This window comes from Oncorhynchus mykiss, chromosome 6 (genome assembly GCF_013265735.2).
Source record: "Oncorhynchus mykiss isolate Arlee chromosome 6, USDA_OmykA_1.1, whole genome shotgun sequence".
NCBI classification, from domain to species: domain Eukaryota; kingdom Metazoa; phylum Chordata; class Actinopteri; order Salmoniformes; family Salmonidae; genus Oncorhynchus; species Oncorhynchus mykiss.
In genome coordinates, this window is record NC_048570.1 from 83,688,852 (window position 1) to 83,705,676 (window position 16,825).

Genomic DNA, 16,825 nt, shown 5'->3' on the forward strand with positions numbered 1-16,825 from the left:
TCAGTATCAACAAATGAATTATTAATGAGTTGACATGGAATCCACCTAACATGGAATCCACCGAATCCACCTTTATGAGTAGAGTTCATTCATGAACTTTAGAGTAACCTTGGGGTTCTCTCTGAATGTACATAGGATCACATTTTCTTGTGACATAGTCCTCATGTTATCCTAATGACGAAGTAAGTAGCGTTCATTCATGCATGAAGTCTGATTTATGTTCTGCTACTGAACAGTACTTCCAGACATCAATCTGACTGAAGGTTGGCCTGAACAGAATCAGTCTGCTACAGAACACTATTTCCAGACATCAATCTGACTGAAGGTTGGCCTGAACAGAATCAGTCTGCTACAGAACACTATTTCCAGACATCAATCTGACTGAAGGTTGGCCTGAACAGAATCAGTCTGCTACAGAACACTACTTCCAGACATCAATCTGACTGAAGGTTGGCCTGAACAGAATCAGTCTGCTACAGAACACTACTTCCTGACATCAATCTGGCTGAAGGTTGGCCTGAACAGAATCAGTCTGATACAGAACAGTACTTCCTGACATCAATCTGGCTGAAGGTTGGCCTGAATAGAATCAGTCTGCTATGGAACACTACTTCCAGACATCAATCTGACTGAAGGTTGGCCTGAACAGAATCAGTCTGCTACAGAACACTACTTCCAGACATCAATCTGGCTGAAGGTTGGCCTGAATAGAATCAGTCTGCTATGGAACAGTAATTCCTGACATCAATCTGCCTGAAGGTTGGCCAGAATAGAATCAGTCTGCTACAGAACACTACTTCCTGACATCAATCTGGCTGAAGGTTGGCCTGAACAGAATCAGTCTGCTACAGAACACTACTTCCTGACATCAATCTGACTGAAGGTTGGCCTGAACAGAATCAGTCTGCTACAGAACACTACTTCCTGACATCAATCTGGCTGAAGGTTGGCCTGAATAGAATCAGTCTGCTACAGAACACTACTTCCTGACATCAATCTGGCTGAAGGTTGGCCAGAATAGAATCAGTCTGCTACAGAACACTACTTCCTGACATCAATCTGGCTGAAGGTTGGCCTGAACAGAATCAGTCTGCTACAGAACACTACTTCCTGACATCAATCTGACTGAAGGTTGGCCTGAATAGAATCAGTCTGCTACAGAACACTACTTCCTGACATCAATCTGACTGAAGGTTGGCCTGAACAGAATCAGTCTGCTACAGAACACTACTTCCTGACATCAATCTGGCTGAAGGTTGGCCTGAATAGAATCAGTCTGCTATGGAACACTACTTCCTGACATCAATCTGGCTGAAGGTTGGCCTGAATAGAATCAGTCTGCTACAGAACACTACTTCCTGACATCAATCTGGCTGAAGGTTGGCCTGAATAGAATCAGTCTGCTATGGAACACTACTTCCTGACATCAATCTGGCTGAAGGTTGGCCTGAACAGAATCAGTCTGCTACAGAACACTACTTCCTGACATCAATCTGGCTGAAGGTTGGCCTGAACAGAATCAGTCTGATACAGAACAGTACTTCCTGACATCAATCTGGCTGAAGGTTGGCCTGAATAGAATCAGTCTGCTACAGAACACTACTTCCTGACATCAATCTGACTGAAGGTTGGCCTGAACAGAATCAGTCTGCTATGGAACACTATTTCCTGACATCAATCTGGCTGAAGGTTGGCCTGAATAGAATCAGTCTGCTACAGAACACTACTTCCTGACATCAATCTGGCTGAAGGTTGGCCTGAACAGAATCAGTCTGCTACAGAACAGTACTTCCTGACATCAATCTGGCTGAAGGTTGGCCTAAACAGAATCAGTCTGCTATGGAACACTACTTCCTGACATAAATCTGGCTGAAGGTTGGCCTGAACAGAATCAGTCTGCTACAGAACACTACTTCCTGACATCAATCTGGCTGAAGGTTGGCCTGAACAGAATCAGTCTGCTACAGAACACTACTTCCAGACATCAATCTGACTGAAGGTTGGCCTGAATAGAATCAGTCTGCTATGGAACACTACTTCCTGACATCAATCTGGCTGAAGGTTGGCCTGAACAGAATCAGTCTGCTACAGAACACTACTTCCAGACATCAATCTGACTGAAGGTTGGCCTGAATAGAATCAGTCTGCTATGGAACACTACTTCCTGACATCAATCTGGCTGAAGGTTAGCCTGAACAGAATCAGTCTGCTACAGAACACTACTTCCAGACATCAATCTGGCTGAAGGTTAGCCTGAACAGAATCAGTCTGCTACAGAACACTACTTCCTGACATCAATCTGGCTGAAGGTTGGCCTGAACAGAATCAGTCTGCTATGGAACACTACTTCCTGACATCAATCTGGCTGAAGGTTAGCCTGAACAGAATCAGTCTGCTACAGAACACTACTTCCAGACATCAATCTGACTGAAGGTTGGCCTGAACAGAATCAGTCTGCTACAGAACACTACTTCCTGACATCAATCTGGCTGAAGGTTGGCCTGAACAGAATCAGTCTGCGACAGAACACTACTTCCAGACATCAATCTGACTGAAGGTTGGCCTGAACAGAATCAGTCTGCTACAGAACAGTACTTCCTGACATCAATCTGGCTGAAGATTGGCCTGAATAGAATCAGCCAGGTGAGTTCACAGCTACTGACAGACGTGAGGCTTTTATCTTATAACACATAGCTAGGAGGAAGACTAACAGACCAGTCATAACCTCAAATAGGGGAGGGATGAAGGAACGAAGGGGGCATTTATTCATTATTTGAACATGGCCACATTGTCCCGAGGCTCTATGACATCAGTGCAATGTCCTCATAGCCTTGTGTTAGCAAGTTAACATGTCTCTACTTCCACTATGGCCTAATGCCTCTCTCCCTCCCCTGGTCCACAACAACCACTGTCTTTGTGTGTGAGTTAAACAGGCCCAACAGCAGCACTCAGCCCTCTGACACACAGGCCATGTGATTGTTGTTATGCATTTGCACAAGAAACACAGTCCAGACAGAGATGACGAGAGGAACACATTCCAGACCACATTATGGGCAGGACCAGAGTTCTTCATACTCTGGACTCAATCTTCAGATACAATACTGTGTTGTATATTTTTTCTCCTAAATGCTTTTCATATTGAGACGAAACCTAACTTGAGATCAACATGCATTATTAATTTCCCCCTCACAAATCTCCCATTGCCTTCAATGCATGATTTTTGAGAATGTCCGTGTTTCAAGTGAGTATCAGACCCCTTTTGAGCAACTAACACTCTCTACCCACCACACATAACAAGAAGGAAGTCATATGCTTTTGAAGGCCGGAGTGTTTAGCTTGTTTCCTCTTGGAGTAGCAGTAACAGCCTGAACTCTCAACATGTACGGTATGAACACGGTATGCTAATCCATCTTGATGCCTAGCTGTCAGATGAGAAAGGATCTACATGTCTGACCACTACACTGCCTGGGGGACTGACATACATGTATTGTTTTTCCAGATTCATTAAGACTTCTTATCATAGTTCTCCTAGTTAAGTAATACTGTGTTTGATGTGCATTAACAATTATTATGTGCATAAAAAATATTTTCACATTATTTCTACAAATGCATTGATAAAAACAGCCAATGCAAAGATAGCACTTAGTGCATAACAGTCATAATTCAGGACCAGGAGACATACATTGTTAATGCCACTTTGCAAACAGCAACCCTGTTGGCTTAGCGCCACATTATGATGTAATATATAATTGAAATGTCCAAACAAAACGCCGTAATGTGATAAATTACCCCCATTCATACCTTGATACTGAAGGACCTCCTCATATTCCTCTTGTGTTCTCCTGTAGCCCTGAGTGTGTTGGTGGCCCCTACGGGTGGCTGTGTAGATGCCTGCATAGTTCCTCCACTCTCCTGGGGTCCTTCCTGGATCTTCTTCTGGGACCTCTCCACCTCCCTGTTCCCCTTCCCATCTCTCCCCAAGCCCCCGTCTCCCTTCCAGGCCTCCCCTGGCGGGCTCTCTTCGGGGCTGGGGCAGTCATCACTGGCTCTGGAGTGACAGAGGATCAGGGACCTGGAGGGAAGAAGAAGAAGAAGAAGTAAAGGGGAAAGGAGAAGGTAAACCGTTGCTACTGTACCTAGTATTCCAACCAAAAAGGCATTAGGCACCCAGCGAGGCTGTCCTGTAATTCACGTTGGCTTTAACCAAATCAAGCAGCCTGACGAGCTGTGTGCTACAAACAGATTCCATACCTGGAGAGCATGGCTAGCTTCTTGGAGCGGTGGCTGTGGCTAGTGTTGGTGTTGTTGGTCTTCCCAGTGTCCCTGCCTCGCCTCTCCATCCTCCGAGCTGCTGCCGTGCTGGCTTTCCTCTTCTGGTAGGAGTATCTCTGGGGCATGGCCGTTAGAGTGTGTGTGTGTGCTGCGTGTGTGTGTGTGTGTGGTGCTAACACACTCTCACACACACTCCTCCCAGCCGGCACACAGGCTAATGGAGAGGGACACTCTGCAGGGAAATTCGAAAATTCAATTAGGAAGCCTGTCTGTGTGTGTGTATGTGTACGTGTGTATGTGTGTGTCTGCGTGCATCTGTGTGTGTGTGTGTCCGTGCGTCTGTGTGCTTGTGTGTGTCATAAGTGTTCTGAGAATCTGCTGAAGCAATAGTGGTGTTAGAGATAAGAGATCTTTTCTTCCCTGAAAACAGCAGCATGTTGCAGCTAGAGCCTCCTGAATATGACTCCTCACACTGCACACACATGCACGTGCAAACACAGACACGCATTAATATACACACGTGCACACACATGCACACATGGACACACACACCAAAGATCCTTCCCACGGGATTTGAGGTCACGGATACCATGAACTTACAGTAACTACACTAACGGAGATCTGCACTGACATTGATCTGGGCTCACAAAGTGCCTCCCAATTAGCCTTATAAATAGGGAATAGGGTGCCATTTGGAGTGCATACCTTAGAATGGGAAAACCCCTACATAATAAAGTAAACAAACCAATACACATTTCAACTGATGCAGCTGCTACTGTTTATTATCTACCCTGTTGTCTAGTCACCTTATTCCTACACTCTTAGAAAAAAATGGTTCCAAAAGGGTTCTTCGGCTGTCCCCATAGGAGTACCCTTTTTTGTTCCAGGTAGAACCCTTTTGGGTTTCATGTAGAACCCTCTGGAACCAAAAATAGTTCTTCAAAGGGTTGTCCTCTGGGGACAGTCGAAGAACCCTTTCAGGTTCTAGATAGCACCTCTTTCTAAGAGTGTAGTTACATGTACAGTATCAGTCAAAAGTTTGGACACAGCTACTCATCAAGGGTTTTTCTTAATTTTTTCTATTTTCTAATGAACCGTCGTAATGATGACCCGTCGTTTCTCTTTGTTTATTCGAGCTGTTCTTGCCATAATATGGACTTGGTCTTTTACCAAATAGGGCTGTTTTATGTTTTTATAGAATTATAGTCCGGTAGTAATACTAGTGGAGAGTATTATTAGTTTTAGAAGTATAGTCCCATAGTATAATAGTAGAGAGTACTTTTAGTGTTAGAATTATAGTCCAGTAGTAATAATAGTAGAGCGTATTATTAGTATTAGAAGTATAGTCCAGTAGTATAATAGTAGAGAGTATTATTAGTTTTAGAATTATAGTCCAGTAGTATAATAGTAGAGCATATTATTAGTATTAGAAGTATAGTCCAGTAGTATAATAGTAGAGAGTATTATTAGTTTTAGAATTATAGTCCAGTAGTATAATAGTAGAGAGTATTATTAGTTTTAGAAGTATAGTCCAGTAGTAGTAGTTGGAAGTTGGTGTGTCTGTCACACTAATAGTAGAAGTGAAGGTCTCCTGACTAACTGCTTCTCTCTCACTATAACAGAGCTATATGATGACCCTGCATATGCATTATAGATGTTGCTTTAAATGGATCTTTGTTTCACTCAAGTCAGAAACACTTATCTAAGTATACAGCAGTCTACATACAGCGGGCTAAATACAGCAGGCTACATACAGCAGGCTACATACAGCAGGCAACATACAGAAGGCCTCATACAGCAGGCTACATTCAGCAGGCAACATACAGAAGGCTACATACAGCAGGCTACATACAGCAGGTTACATACAGCAGGCTACATACAGCAGGCAACATACAGAAGGCTACTTACAGCAGGCTACATACAGCAGGTTACATACAGCAGGCTACATACAGCAGGCTACATACAGCAGGCAACATACAGAAGGCTACATACAGCAGGCTACATACAGCAGGCTACATACAGCAGGCAACATACAGAAGGCTACATACAGAAGGCTGCATACAGCAGGCTACATACAGCAGACAACATACAGAAGGCTACATACAGCAGGCTACATACAGCAGGCTACATACAGCAGGCTACATACAGAAGGCCTCATACAGCAGGCTACATACAGCAGGCAACATACAGAAGGCTACATACAGCAGGCTACATACAGCAGGTTACATACAGCAGGCTACATAGAGCAGGCAACATACAGAAGGCTACATACAGCAGGCAACATACAGCAGGCTACATACAGCAGGCTACATACAGAAGGCTACATACAGCAGGCTACATACAGCAGGCTACATACAGCAGACTACATACATTGTGTACTGAGATATGACATTGTGTAAAACAAATATTTTAAGATTTTCTGCACAGTATGTTTATTAGCTAGCCAGTCAGTTTAAGTGGAATGATTCCAATAATTGTTCAATGTAACTACCAATATGCCAACATTCCATACAGACAATGCTGTCAGTCCTCAGCCATACCCTGGCTGAAATCAGTTGATGGTAGTACTGAGACAAGTTGTAAATGCTGTCAGTCCTCAGCCACACCCTGGCTGAAATCAGTTGATGATAGTACTGAGACAAGTTGTAAATGCTGTCAGTCCTCAGCCACACCCTGGCTGAAATCAGTTGATGGTAGTACTGAGACAAGTTGTAAATGCTGTCAGTCCTCAGCCACACCCTGGCTGAAATCAGTTGATGGTTGTACTGAGACAAGTTGTAAATGCTGTCAGTCCTCAGCAATACCCTGGCTGAAATCAGTTGATGGTAGTACTGAGACAAGTTGTAAATGCTGTCAGTCCTCAGCCAAACCCTGGCTGAAATCAGTTGATGATAGTACTGAGACAAGTTGTAAATGCTGTCAGTCCTCAGCCATACCCTGGCTGAAATCAGTTGATGGTAGTACTGAGACAAGTTGTAAATGCTGTCAGTCCTCAGCCATACCCTGGCTGAAATCAGTTGATGATAGTACTGAGACAAGTTGTAAATGCTGTCAGTCCTCAGCCATACCCTGGCTGAAATCAGGTGATGGTAGTACTGAGACAAGTTGTAAATGCTGTCAGTCCTCAGCCACACCCTGGCTGAAATCAGTTGATGATAGTACTGAGACAAGTTGTAAATGCTGTCAGTCCTCAGCCATACCCTGGCTGAAATCAGTTGATGGTAGTACTGAGACAAGTTGTAAATGCTGTCAGTCCTCAGCCATACCCTGGCTGAAATCAGTTGATGATAGTACTGAGACAAGTTGTAAATGCTGTCAGTCCTCAGCCATACCCTGACTGAAATCAGTTGATGGTAGTACTGAGACAAGTTGTAAATGCTGTCAGTCCTCAGCCACACCCTGGCTGAAATCAGTTGATGATAGTACTGAGACAAGTTGTAAATGCTGTCAGTCCTCAGCCACACCCTGGCTGAAATCAGTTGATGATAGTACTGAGACAAGTTGTAAATGCTGTCAGTCCTCAGCCATACCCTGGCTGAAATCAGTTGATGGTAGTACTGAGACAAGTTGTAAATGCTGTCAGTCCTCAGCCATACCCTGGCTGAAATCAGGTGATGGTAGTACTGAGACAAGTTGTAAATGCTGTCAGTCCTCAGCCACACCCTGGCTGAAATCAGTTGATGATAGTACTGAGACAAGTTGTAAATGCTGTCAGTCCTCAGCCATACCCTGGCTGAAATCAGTTGACGGTAGTACTGAGACAAGTTGTAAATGCTGTCAGTCCTCAGCCATACCCTGGCTGAAATCAGTTGATGATAGTACTGAGACAAGTTGTAAATGCAACAAGTACTGACACTTTATCATATTATAACAAAGTTTATTACAACAGCTTTCCAAGAAAACAAACATTGAAAGGGATTGGTGGATACCTAGTCAGAATGTATTCAACTGAAATCTGACTTCCTCATTTAACCCAACCCCTCTGAGACAGTTGTGGTCTGTTTTTATATATTTTAGAGGCTATTTCTACAGAAAATGTAAAACCTGTATCAACTGTATTTATGAACATATATTTTAGGTTAAGGGATATCTATGCTCCTGCCCTATGGGCTGCTTACTTACTTATTTACTTTACCAACAGTAATACAACCCCACTGTCATGCTTTGCTCTGTATTGTGTTGTTTGCTGTTGACTGCCATAAACAGACCCTTTCTCTGTATTGTGTTGTTTGCTGTTGACTGTTATGTACAGACTCTTTCTCTGCTGTTGACTGTCATGTACAGACACTTTCTCTATATTATGTTGTTTGCTTTTGACTGTCATAAACATACCCTTTTTCTTCATTGTGTTGTTTGCTGTTGACTGTCATAAACAGACCCTTTCTCTTCATTGTGTTGTTTGCTGTTGACTGTCATGTGAAATCCTGACATAAACTGTAATCTCACGTCTCTACCACCGGTTTACAGCCAGAGAAGGGCATCCCATGACAAATGATTGTAGTTGTATATGTTTGAGGGGGGTGAGAAAGGTTGTTGAGCATGTGTGACTCTTTTGAAAGCATTGCCTCTTCAAAAATCAATCAACATTATTCAGCATTCTTTGAGGGAGTTCGATTAAGTCCGCCGGGCTATGGCCTGTGACGTGAATGGGGAAAAGCGATGAGGAAGGAGCTCCCTTCTTAAATCCAACCGTAATCTGCGCTGCTCGGTCATGTTGTCAACAAGGCAGCATGATGCATCGTTCAGAAACATATTTTTTCCATAAAATCTATGTTAGATTTTTTGTAACTAGTTTTCATTGGGAAGCAGATAAAGCCTTTTTATCAAAAGCAAACCCGTCTGTCTGCATGTAAAAACTCTACTCATCACTCCACCTGCTTAACCTTCGCCACTTTTGTTTCGAGACAACTTTGCGGTCGGCCAAAACGGGGCACCTGGCTCATGTCCAGGAGTGATCCTGGTTCCAGAACGAATGTAATCAACGCTAACCCGGTTCACCCCAGGGCAGGCCCAGGGCATAAGTAGAATCCCCTCATTCGTCGGGAGACATGAAAGTACGCATGATTGGTTGGTTGTTGTTCTGATGGTGTCACACAACCAATAAAAATGGCTATCAGTGCCGCCTCAAAATAACATTGGGTACTCGATGTTCCCAGCCCAGTAAACGGCTATCAGTGTCACTTCAAAATAACATTGGGTACTCGATGTTCCCAGCCCAGTAAACGGCTATCAGTGTCACTTCAAAATAACATTGGGTACTCGATGTTCCCAGCCCAGTAAACGGCTATCAGTGTCACTTCAAAATAACATTGGGTACTCAATGTTCCCAGCCCAGTAAACGGCTATCAGTGCCGCCTCAAAATAACATTGGGTACTCGATGTTCCCAGCCCAGTAAACGGCTATCAGTGTCACTTCAAAATAACATTGGGTACTCGATGTTCCCAGCCCAGTAAACGGCTATCAGTGTCACTTCAAAATAACATTGGGTACTCGATGTTCCCAGCCCAGTAAACGGCTATCAGTGCCGCCTCAAAATAACATTGGGTACTCGATGTTCCCAGCCCAGTCAACTAGATCATTTACAAAACACTTCATTCATGGACCAACTGCAATAATGAAAGAAACCAGACAGCTTGGAATGTAAAATCATTCCATGGAGTCATCTGGAGAGAGAGCAATTCTCTGCAATAATGCCTGTAAATAATGCCTGTTAACAATGCCGGTCAATAATGCCTGTAAATAACGCCTGTAAATAATGTCTGTCAATAATGCCTGTAAATAATGCCTGTAAATAATGTCTGTCAATAATGCCTGTAAATAATGTCTGTCAATAATGCCTGTACATAATGCCTGTAAATAATGTCTGTCAATAATGCCTGTCAATAATGCCTGTAAATAATGTCTGTCAATAATGCCTGTAAATAATGCCTGTCAATAATGCCTGTAAATAACGCCTGTAAATAATGTCTGTCAATAATGCCTGTCAATAATGCCTGTCAATAATGCCTGTAAATAATGTCTGTCAATAATGCCTGTAAATAATGTCTGTCAATAATGCCTGTAAATAATGCCTGTAAATAATGTCTGTCAATAATGCCTGTAAATAATGTATGTCAATAATGCCTGTCAATAATGCCTGTCAATAATGCCTGTAAATAATGTCTGTCAATAATGCCTGTAAATAATGTCTGTCAATAATGTCTGTCAATAATGCCTGTAAATAATGCCCAAGAATATAAATAAAATATGACAAGTAAAAAAATGTATTAACAAACAGATGGAAAGGTAAGACTTTATGAACCCTGTGTCATAAGGGTTACTTAAGACTGTCATATCAATGACATAACATGTTATAAGAAATCCTGACTGACTGACAGGTCTCTCTCATGCTGAGTCTGGGTCTTCGTTTCCCCCTCCACACACACACACACACACACACACACACACACACACACACACACACACACACACACACACACACACACACACACACAACCATGTCCCAGCCACATGTCTTAGGTTGCTTCCCTGCTCTCTGTGATCCCTGGCCAAGGTCCACAAGAGCTGACTTCCACAGGAGCTGTGACTCCACATGCTGACAAACACCTCTCTGTATGGTGGTTGATACAACACTATGTTGTGATGTAACAGAAAGGTCTTCCAATAACAGACGGGAGGTTAAGTGGAAACCCCATGTGCCACACAAGTTGTTGTTTTTTTAAAGAGAATTGGGAGCTCTGATAATGGAAGGATGTTTGTCATTATTGTAATAATGAGGCAAGCAGCACACACACACACACACACACACACACACACACACACACACACACACACACACACACACACACACACACACACACACACACACACACACACACACACACACACACACACACACACACACTTGCATGTACACAGTCCCATTTAGTGTGTTTGCTGTAAATGCTTCAGGCTGGCTAATAATCCCTCAGATCAGATACAGTAGATAGACTGGAGACACAGATCTGCATCATGTTGAAGGTTTGTTGAAGGTCTCCCTCTCTATCTTTCTCTGTTTACTGTTCACTGCTGCCCGAGACCCCTCTACCTCTCATCCCCACGTATCTTTCTCTCTCTCTTCTCTGTCTCTCCTCCCTTTCTCTATCTCTCACACTCTCTCTCTCTTCTCCCTCCTCTGTCTCTCCTCCCTTTCTCTCTCTCTCTCCTCCCCCTTCTCTCTCTCTCTCCCCTCCCCTCCTCTGTCTCTCTCTGTCTCTCTCCCTCCTCTGTCTCTCCTCCCCTTTTATATCTCTCCCTCCTCTGTCTCACCTCCCCTTCTCTCTCTCTCTCCTCCCCCTTCTCTCTCTCTCTCCCCTCCCCTCCTCTGTCTCTCTCTGTCTCTCTCTCTCTCTCTCCTCCCCCTTCTCTCTCTCTCCCCTTCTCTATCTCTGTCTCTCTCTTCCCCCCTTCTCTATCTCTGTCTCTCTCTTCCCCCTTCTCTATCTCTGTCTCTCTGTCTCTCTCTTCCCCCTTCTCTATCTCTGTCTCGCTGTCTCTCTCTCTTTCTCCTCCCCCTTCTCTCTCTCTTCCCCCCTTCTCTATCTCTGTCTCTCTCTTCCCCCCTTCTCTATCTCTGTTTCTCTGTCTCTCTCTATCTCTGTCTCTCTCTTCCCCCCTTCTTTATCTCTGTCTCTCTGTCTCTCTCTATCTCTGTCTCTCTCTTCCCCCCTTCTCTATCTCTGTCTCTCTGTCTCTCTCTCTCTCCTCCCCCTTCTCTCTCTCTTCCCCCCTTCTCTGTCTCTGTCTCTCTCTGTCTCTCTCCCTCCTCTGTCTCACCTCCCCTTCTCTATCTCTGTCTCTCTCTTCCCCCCTTCTCTATCTCTGTCTCTCTCTTCCCCCCTCTCTATCTCTGTCTCTCTGTCTCTCTCTCTCTCTCTCTCCCCATGTTGGTTTGTGAGCACAGTAAACCCCACATGTACACGCACGCGCACACGCAACAAACTAACACACACACACACACACACACACACACACACTGATGCTGACACAGCTTAAGCTCAAGGTCAACTTTCCTCTTCTAGACTGTTGACTTTACTTCTACTCAGGGTAGGGTATTAGTTAGTGCACTAGGTAGATATGAATGGCTTTTCCATTATTTGATTTCAGACAATTGGCTTTACCAAAGTGAAAGAATAGGTCTACAGGGTAGATGTGTCAGCAGTGACATGCCTGGGCCGACATTGACTCTGGTCTAGGTTGGCATGCCTGACATTACTACTTTACAGGACAGTCATTTGAAAGTAAAAAAAAAAAAGGGTTTTCATAAAAAAAAAATGTTTTACAGAAATTATTTATTGTGATCTTTCATGTGCCTTAATAACAAACTAGTATGTGAAGTGTAAACACAAAAAAAAATTATAATAATGAGCATAATTGGTAAGAATTTTATCTTAACGTTTACCTGCCAAACAAGAGGAGGATGGGCTCCTTCTTTAGATCTTGGTTTCCTCTCAAGGTAGTTAGTCTAAGGGAGGTTGTCCATAGCAGCCCCTGTACTGCTGCTGCTACTGCTATCATATTTTTAGGGGTCAGGCCCAGGTTATTGTTAAGCACATTGACAGAAATGCATTTAGGAAAAAGCTATATACACATCTAATCATAGTATCTAGGTACTCAGCATCTACTGGCCAGGTTTTCAGTCGGTTCTATACTCCAGTACTTGGTGCTATTAGGCCCATAGAAATAGAATAACTAGAAGAGCCTTTCTCATTAAAGTCAATGTACCATGATGGGTGGACCGGTGGCCATATTGAGTGAACCCATGCCAGTCATTATATTTCTAGGCCCTTGCCAGGCACAGAGTTGGTGACTATGTGTATTTATAGGTCTGTTTTGTATAATCCTCTGGTATAAGGTCACTTGTTTAAAGGACTTAAGGGAGAAACGTTCACTTCTTCCAGCAATGGAACAGCAGCACTACAGAGTGACTCGGAATTTCCTCTGACACAAATAAAGTCTATTGATGTAATGGGACACAGCAGTAACACTGTTTTCAGAACTTTGGATGGGGAAGAGAGAGAGCGAGAAAGAGAGGGCTGTATATGAAGCTGTGTGTGTGTGTGTGTGTGTGTGTGTGTGTGTGTGTGTGTGTGTGTGTGTGTGTGTGTGTGTGTGTGTGTGTGTGTGTGTGTGTGTGTGTGTGTGTGTGCGTGCGCGCTCACTAGTCGTGAATGCGTGAATGCCAGTGCTCTCACAGAAAACACATATTCTGTCCATAAGCTGCAGCGGTGAGCTGTCATTACTGAGTGCAATAGGACCTGATTCAGAGAGAAGGGGGGGAGGGGGGGACCTCTGCAGACGAGGGAGGCAAACAAAGTGTGTGTTGTTCCGTATTTACATGAGGTCTTTTTTCCTTCTGAGGGCAGCTTTGGTTAAAGGACATAACATTGTTTCATTTTCATAACTTTACAGTGTCTTCTGTCAAGTCACTCAATCATGGATAATGAATGTATTCCGATCCTGTCGCTGGATTTGGTTGGATTAGAATGAACTCCACATTTAAAGGGCCAATCTAGGATTGTCACATCCATTTTTTGACTTTTAAATGAATGATAAATAGCCATTGATTGTTGAAGAATATAACCAGTACATGCCATGAGCTCAGATCAACTATTAAAACTGTGATGTTGTAGGAATCCTAGATAGCCCTTTAATGTCATCATTTCTGGATGTTTACTTAAAGCACAATTCCACCCAAAAACTATATTTTGGTATTTCTTTCATTAGTCCATTGTTAATATAGTCCCAAAGTGTTTTGCATGTCAGAAATACAGTTTTCAAGATAAGATTTTGAAAGTTATATATCTTGAAAACATTATTGCTGACATTTTGGGACAATATCAACAATGGACTAATGAAACAAATACCAAAATATAGTTTTGGGTGGAGTTTTCCTTAAAATGCAGTCTGGATAACTGTCAATTTAAGTTGTGTTGTGTGTTTATGTGGAATGCTAAGTATGCAGTGTATAACCAGAGTGTCCAGTCTGTGGCTAGCATGGGCTAGCATTCTTCGGCCAAAAATGTCATGTGTCCCTGTGTGTTAGCCAAGAGGAAACCTTGCCCATCCACCCCTGTATTCACTTGGCTATTTGTGTTTTTAAATATGTCTTCGAGCTGCTGTACACACAGTGTTACATAATTGGTCTACTCAGTGTGTGTGTGTGTGTGTGTGTGTGTGTGTGTGTGTGTGTGTGTGTGTGTGTGTGTGTGTGTGTGTGTGTGTGTGTGTGTGTGTGTGTGTGTGTGTGTGTGTGTGTCCACAAGAATAGTAAACAAACATAAATCTGACGAACTGGGTTAGGAGCTAGGTTTAGGGTTAGGGTTAAGGTTAAGTTTTGGGGTTGGGGTTGGGTTAAGAGTACGGGTAAGGGTTAGGTTTAGGGTTAGGCGTTAGGGAAAATAGGATTTTGAATGGGACTGAATTATGTGTCCCAACAAGGTTAGCGGTACAAGACTGTGTGTGTGCCTGTGTGCGTGCTTCTGTGTGTGTGCGTGTGTGCGTGTGCATGATTGTATACACACATCCATCTCTCAAGGCCAACAAGTGCACCATTGAACTGCTCTGCAACCAATTTTGATAGTTGCAAAATATCATCCAAAGTATTTTATGGATCCCAGGAAAAGATTCCAAACTCTTCCTGAGTAATATATTCCAAACTCTTCCTGAGTAATATATTCAAACTCTTCCTGAGGAATAGATTCCAAACTCTTCCTGAGGAATAGATTCCAAACTCTTCCTGAGTAATATATTCAAACTCTTCCTGAGTAATATATTCAAACTCTTCCTGAGTAATATATTCAAACTCTTCCTGAGTAATATATTCCAAACTCTTCCTGAGTAATATATTCCAAACTCTTCCTGAGTAATATATTCCAAACTCTTCCTGAGTAATATATTCAAACTCTTCCTGAGGAATAGATTCCAAACTCTTCCTGAGGAATAGATTCCAAACTCTTCCTGAGTAATATATTCCAAACTCTTCCTGAGTAATATATTCCAAACTCTTCCTGAGGAATAGATTCAAACTCTTCCGGGGGAATAGATTCAAGGCTCTTCCTGTGTATCTTCATTACATAGACTTAAGTCATAACTTAAAGAATCACACATTACCAATATGATATTGCTGTGTGAATTACGATATGATATGGACAGTATTCTCTGTTAATATTCTTTGTAAAACAGACAACATCTGTCTTTTGGGTAATGGGAAAACGTTTACACCACCTTAGTACGGTAAATAACAAAGAATTTCATAGAAATTGATTCATAAAAATCATTATGGAAAAAGACACATTTTGGGAAGAGTATCAATATATTCCAATTCAACCCTTGTATGCAACGTGAGAGGTAAAAACTCACCATAGTCAATCATCATCTCTTTCCCACAGTAGCCATGCTGTCCAGGGGTTAACACCAGCGAACCCAGGGTTAGTTAGAGTTGTCCAGGGGTTAACACCAACGAACCCAAGGTTAGTAATAGTTGTCTAAGGGTTAACACCGGCAAACCCAGGGTTAGTTATAGTTGTCCAGTAATCCAGAGAAAGATGCTGAGACAGATGAGATCTCAAAGTAGGAAGACATTGCTTCTAGACACTGATCTGAGGTCAGTTTTTGTTAGATATCAGAGTTGATCCTAGATCTGTGCCTAAGGAGTTTTACCTTAAGCTGCTGTTTACCTCTGTTTAATACTTCTCTCCTCCACAGAGCAGATCTGACATTTCTCTAAAAGCATGGTCAGAGGTTTAGTGAGTTAGATTGGGCATTTGTAACTACCGCCCTCCCTCCTAGCCTCCCTCCCTTCTCTCCCTCCTCGTCTGCCCTCCCTCCTTTTCCCAGCTGACTAGAGGACACAAGAGCTTGTCTCAGAGCTCCAGTCCTCCAAATCATTGGTCTTTTCCTGTGAGCCAAATCCAGAGAGGGAGCACTTAGTACTGTCTGACCTCACACCTACTCTGTGTCGCACAATGCTGCAGTCTTCACCGACTGTGTGTGGGTGTGTTTGGGGAGGGGATTGTGTGTGTGGTTGTGTGTGTGTGTAGTTGGGTCAGCCAGTGTCTGTTTGGGTATACTTTATATGTCTCTAAGGATGAATAGACGCTCTATAGCCAACATGTTCCTTTCAGGAACCACTTTATAAAGTATAGTTCTAGTTAGGGAAAGATATGCATAGAGTAGATCTGGTTAGAGAAACGTATGCTCAGAAAAGTCCTACAGAGGGAAAGTTATAGAGTCATCCTGGTGAGGGAAAGATGTACACTGTTCTAATAATACTGATCAAAACAGTTAAAGACATACAGTTCTAACAGTACTGATCAAATCAAATCAAATCAAATGTATTTATATAGCCCTTCGTACATCAGCTGATATCTCAAAGTGCTGTACAGAAACCCAGCCTAAAACCCCAAACAGCAAAGCAATGCAGGTGTAGAAGCACGGTGGCTAGGAAAAACTCCCTAGAAAGGCCAAAACCTAAGAAGAAACCTAGAGAGGAACCAAGCTATGGGGGGTGGC

The 16,825-nt window shown here is 43.0% G+C and overlaps 1 protein-coding gene across 5 annotated transcripts in view; it reads right to left on the minus strand.

Moving 5' to 3' along the window:
• The window catches only part of LOC100136088 (pro-interleukin-16), a 57,694-nt gene extending 41,581 nt beyond the window's left edge, over positions 1 to 16,113 (minus strand). For 3 of the 5 annotated variants that reach the window (XM_036981208.1, XM_036981210.1, XM_036981207.1), the window contains exons 1-3: positions 15,674 to 16,113; positions 4,252 to 4,504; positions 3,802 to 4,072 (exon numbers count right to left, since the gene is read on the minus strand). In XM_036981208.1, coding sequence (XP_036837103.1) covers positions 3,802 to 4,072; positions 4,252 to 4,504; positions 15,674 to 15,689 — 540 coding nt within the window. In that variant the 5' untranslated portion in view covers positions 15,690 to 16,113. The remainder of the gene's footprint in view (positions 1 to 3,801; positions 4,073 to 4,251; positions 4,505 to 15,673) is intronic. The other 2 variants (XM_036981211.1, XM_036981209.1) reach the window with 2 other exon arrangements.
• Between the last annotated feature and the right edge of the window lie 712 nt (positions 16,114 to 16,825).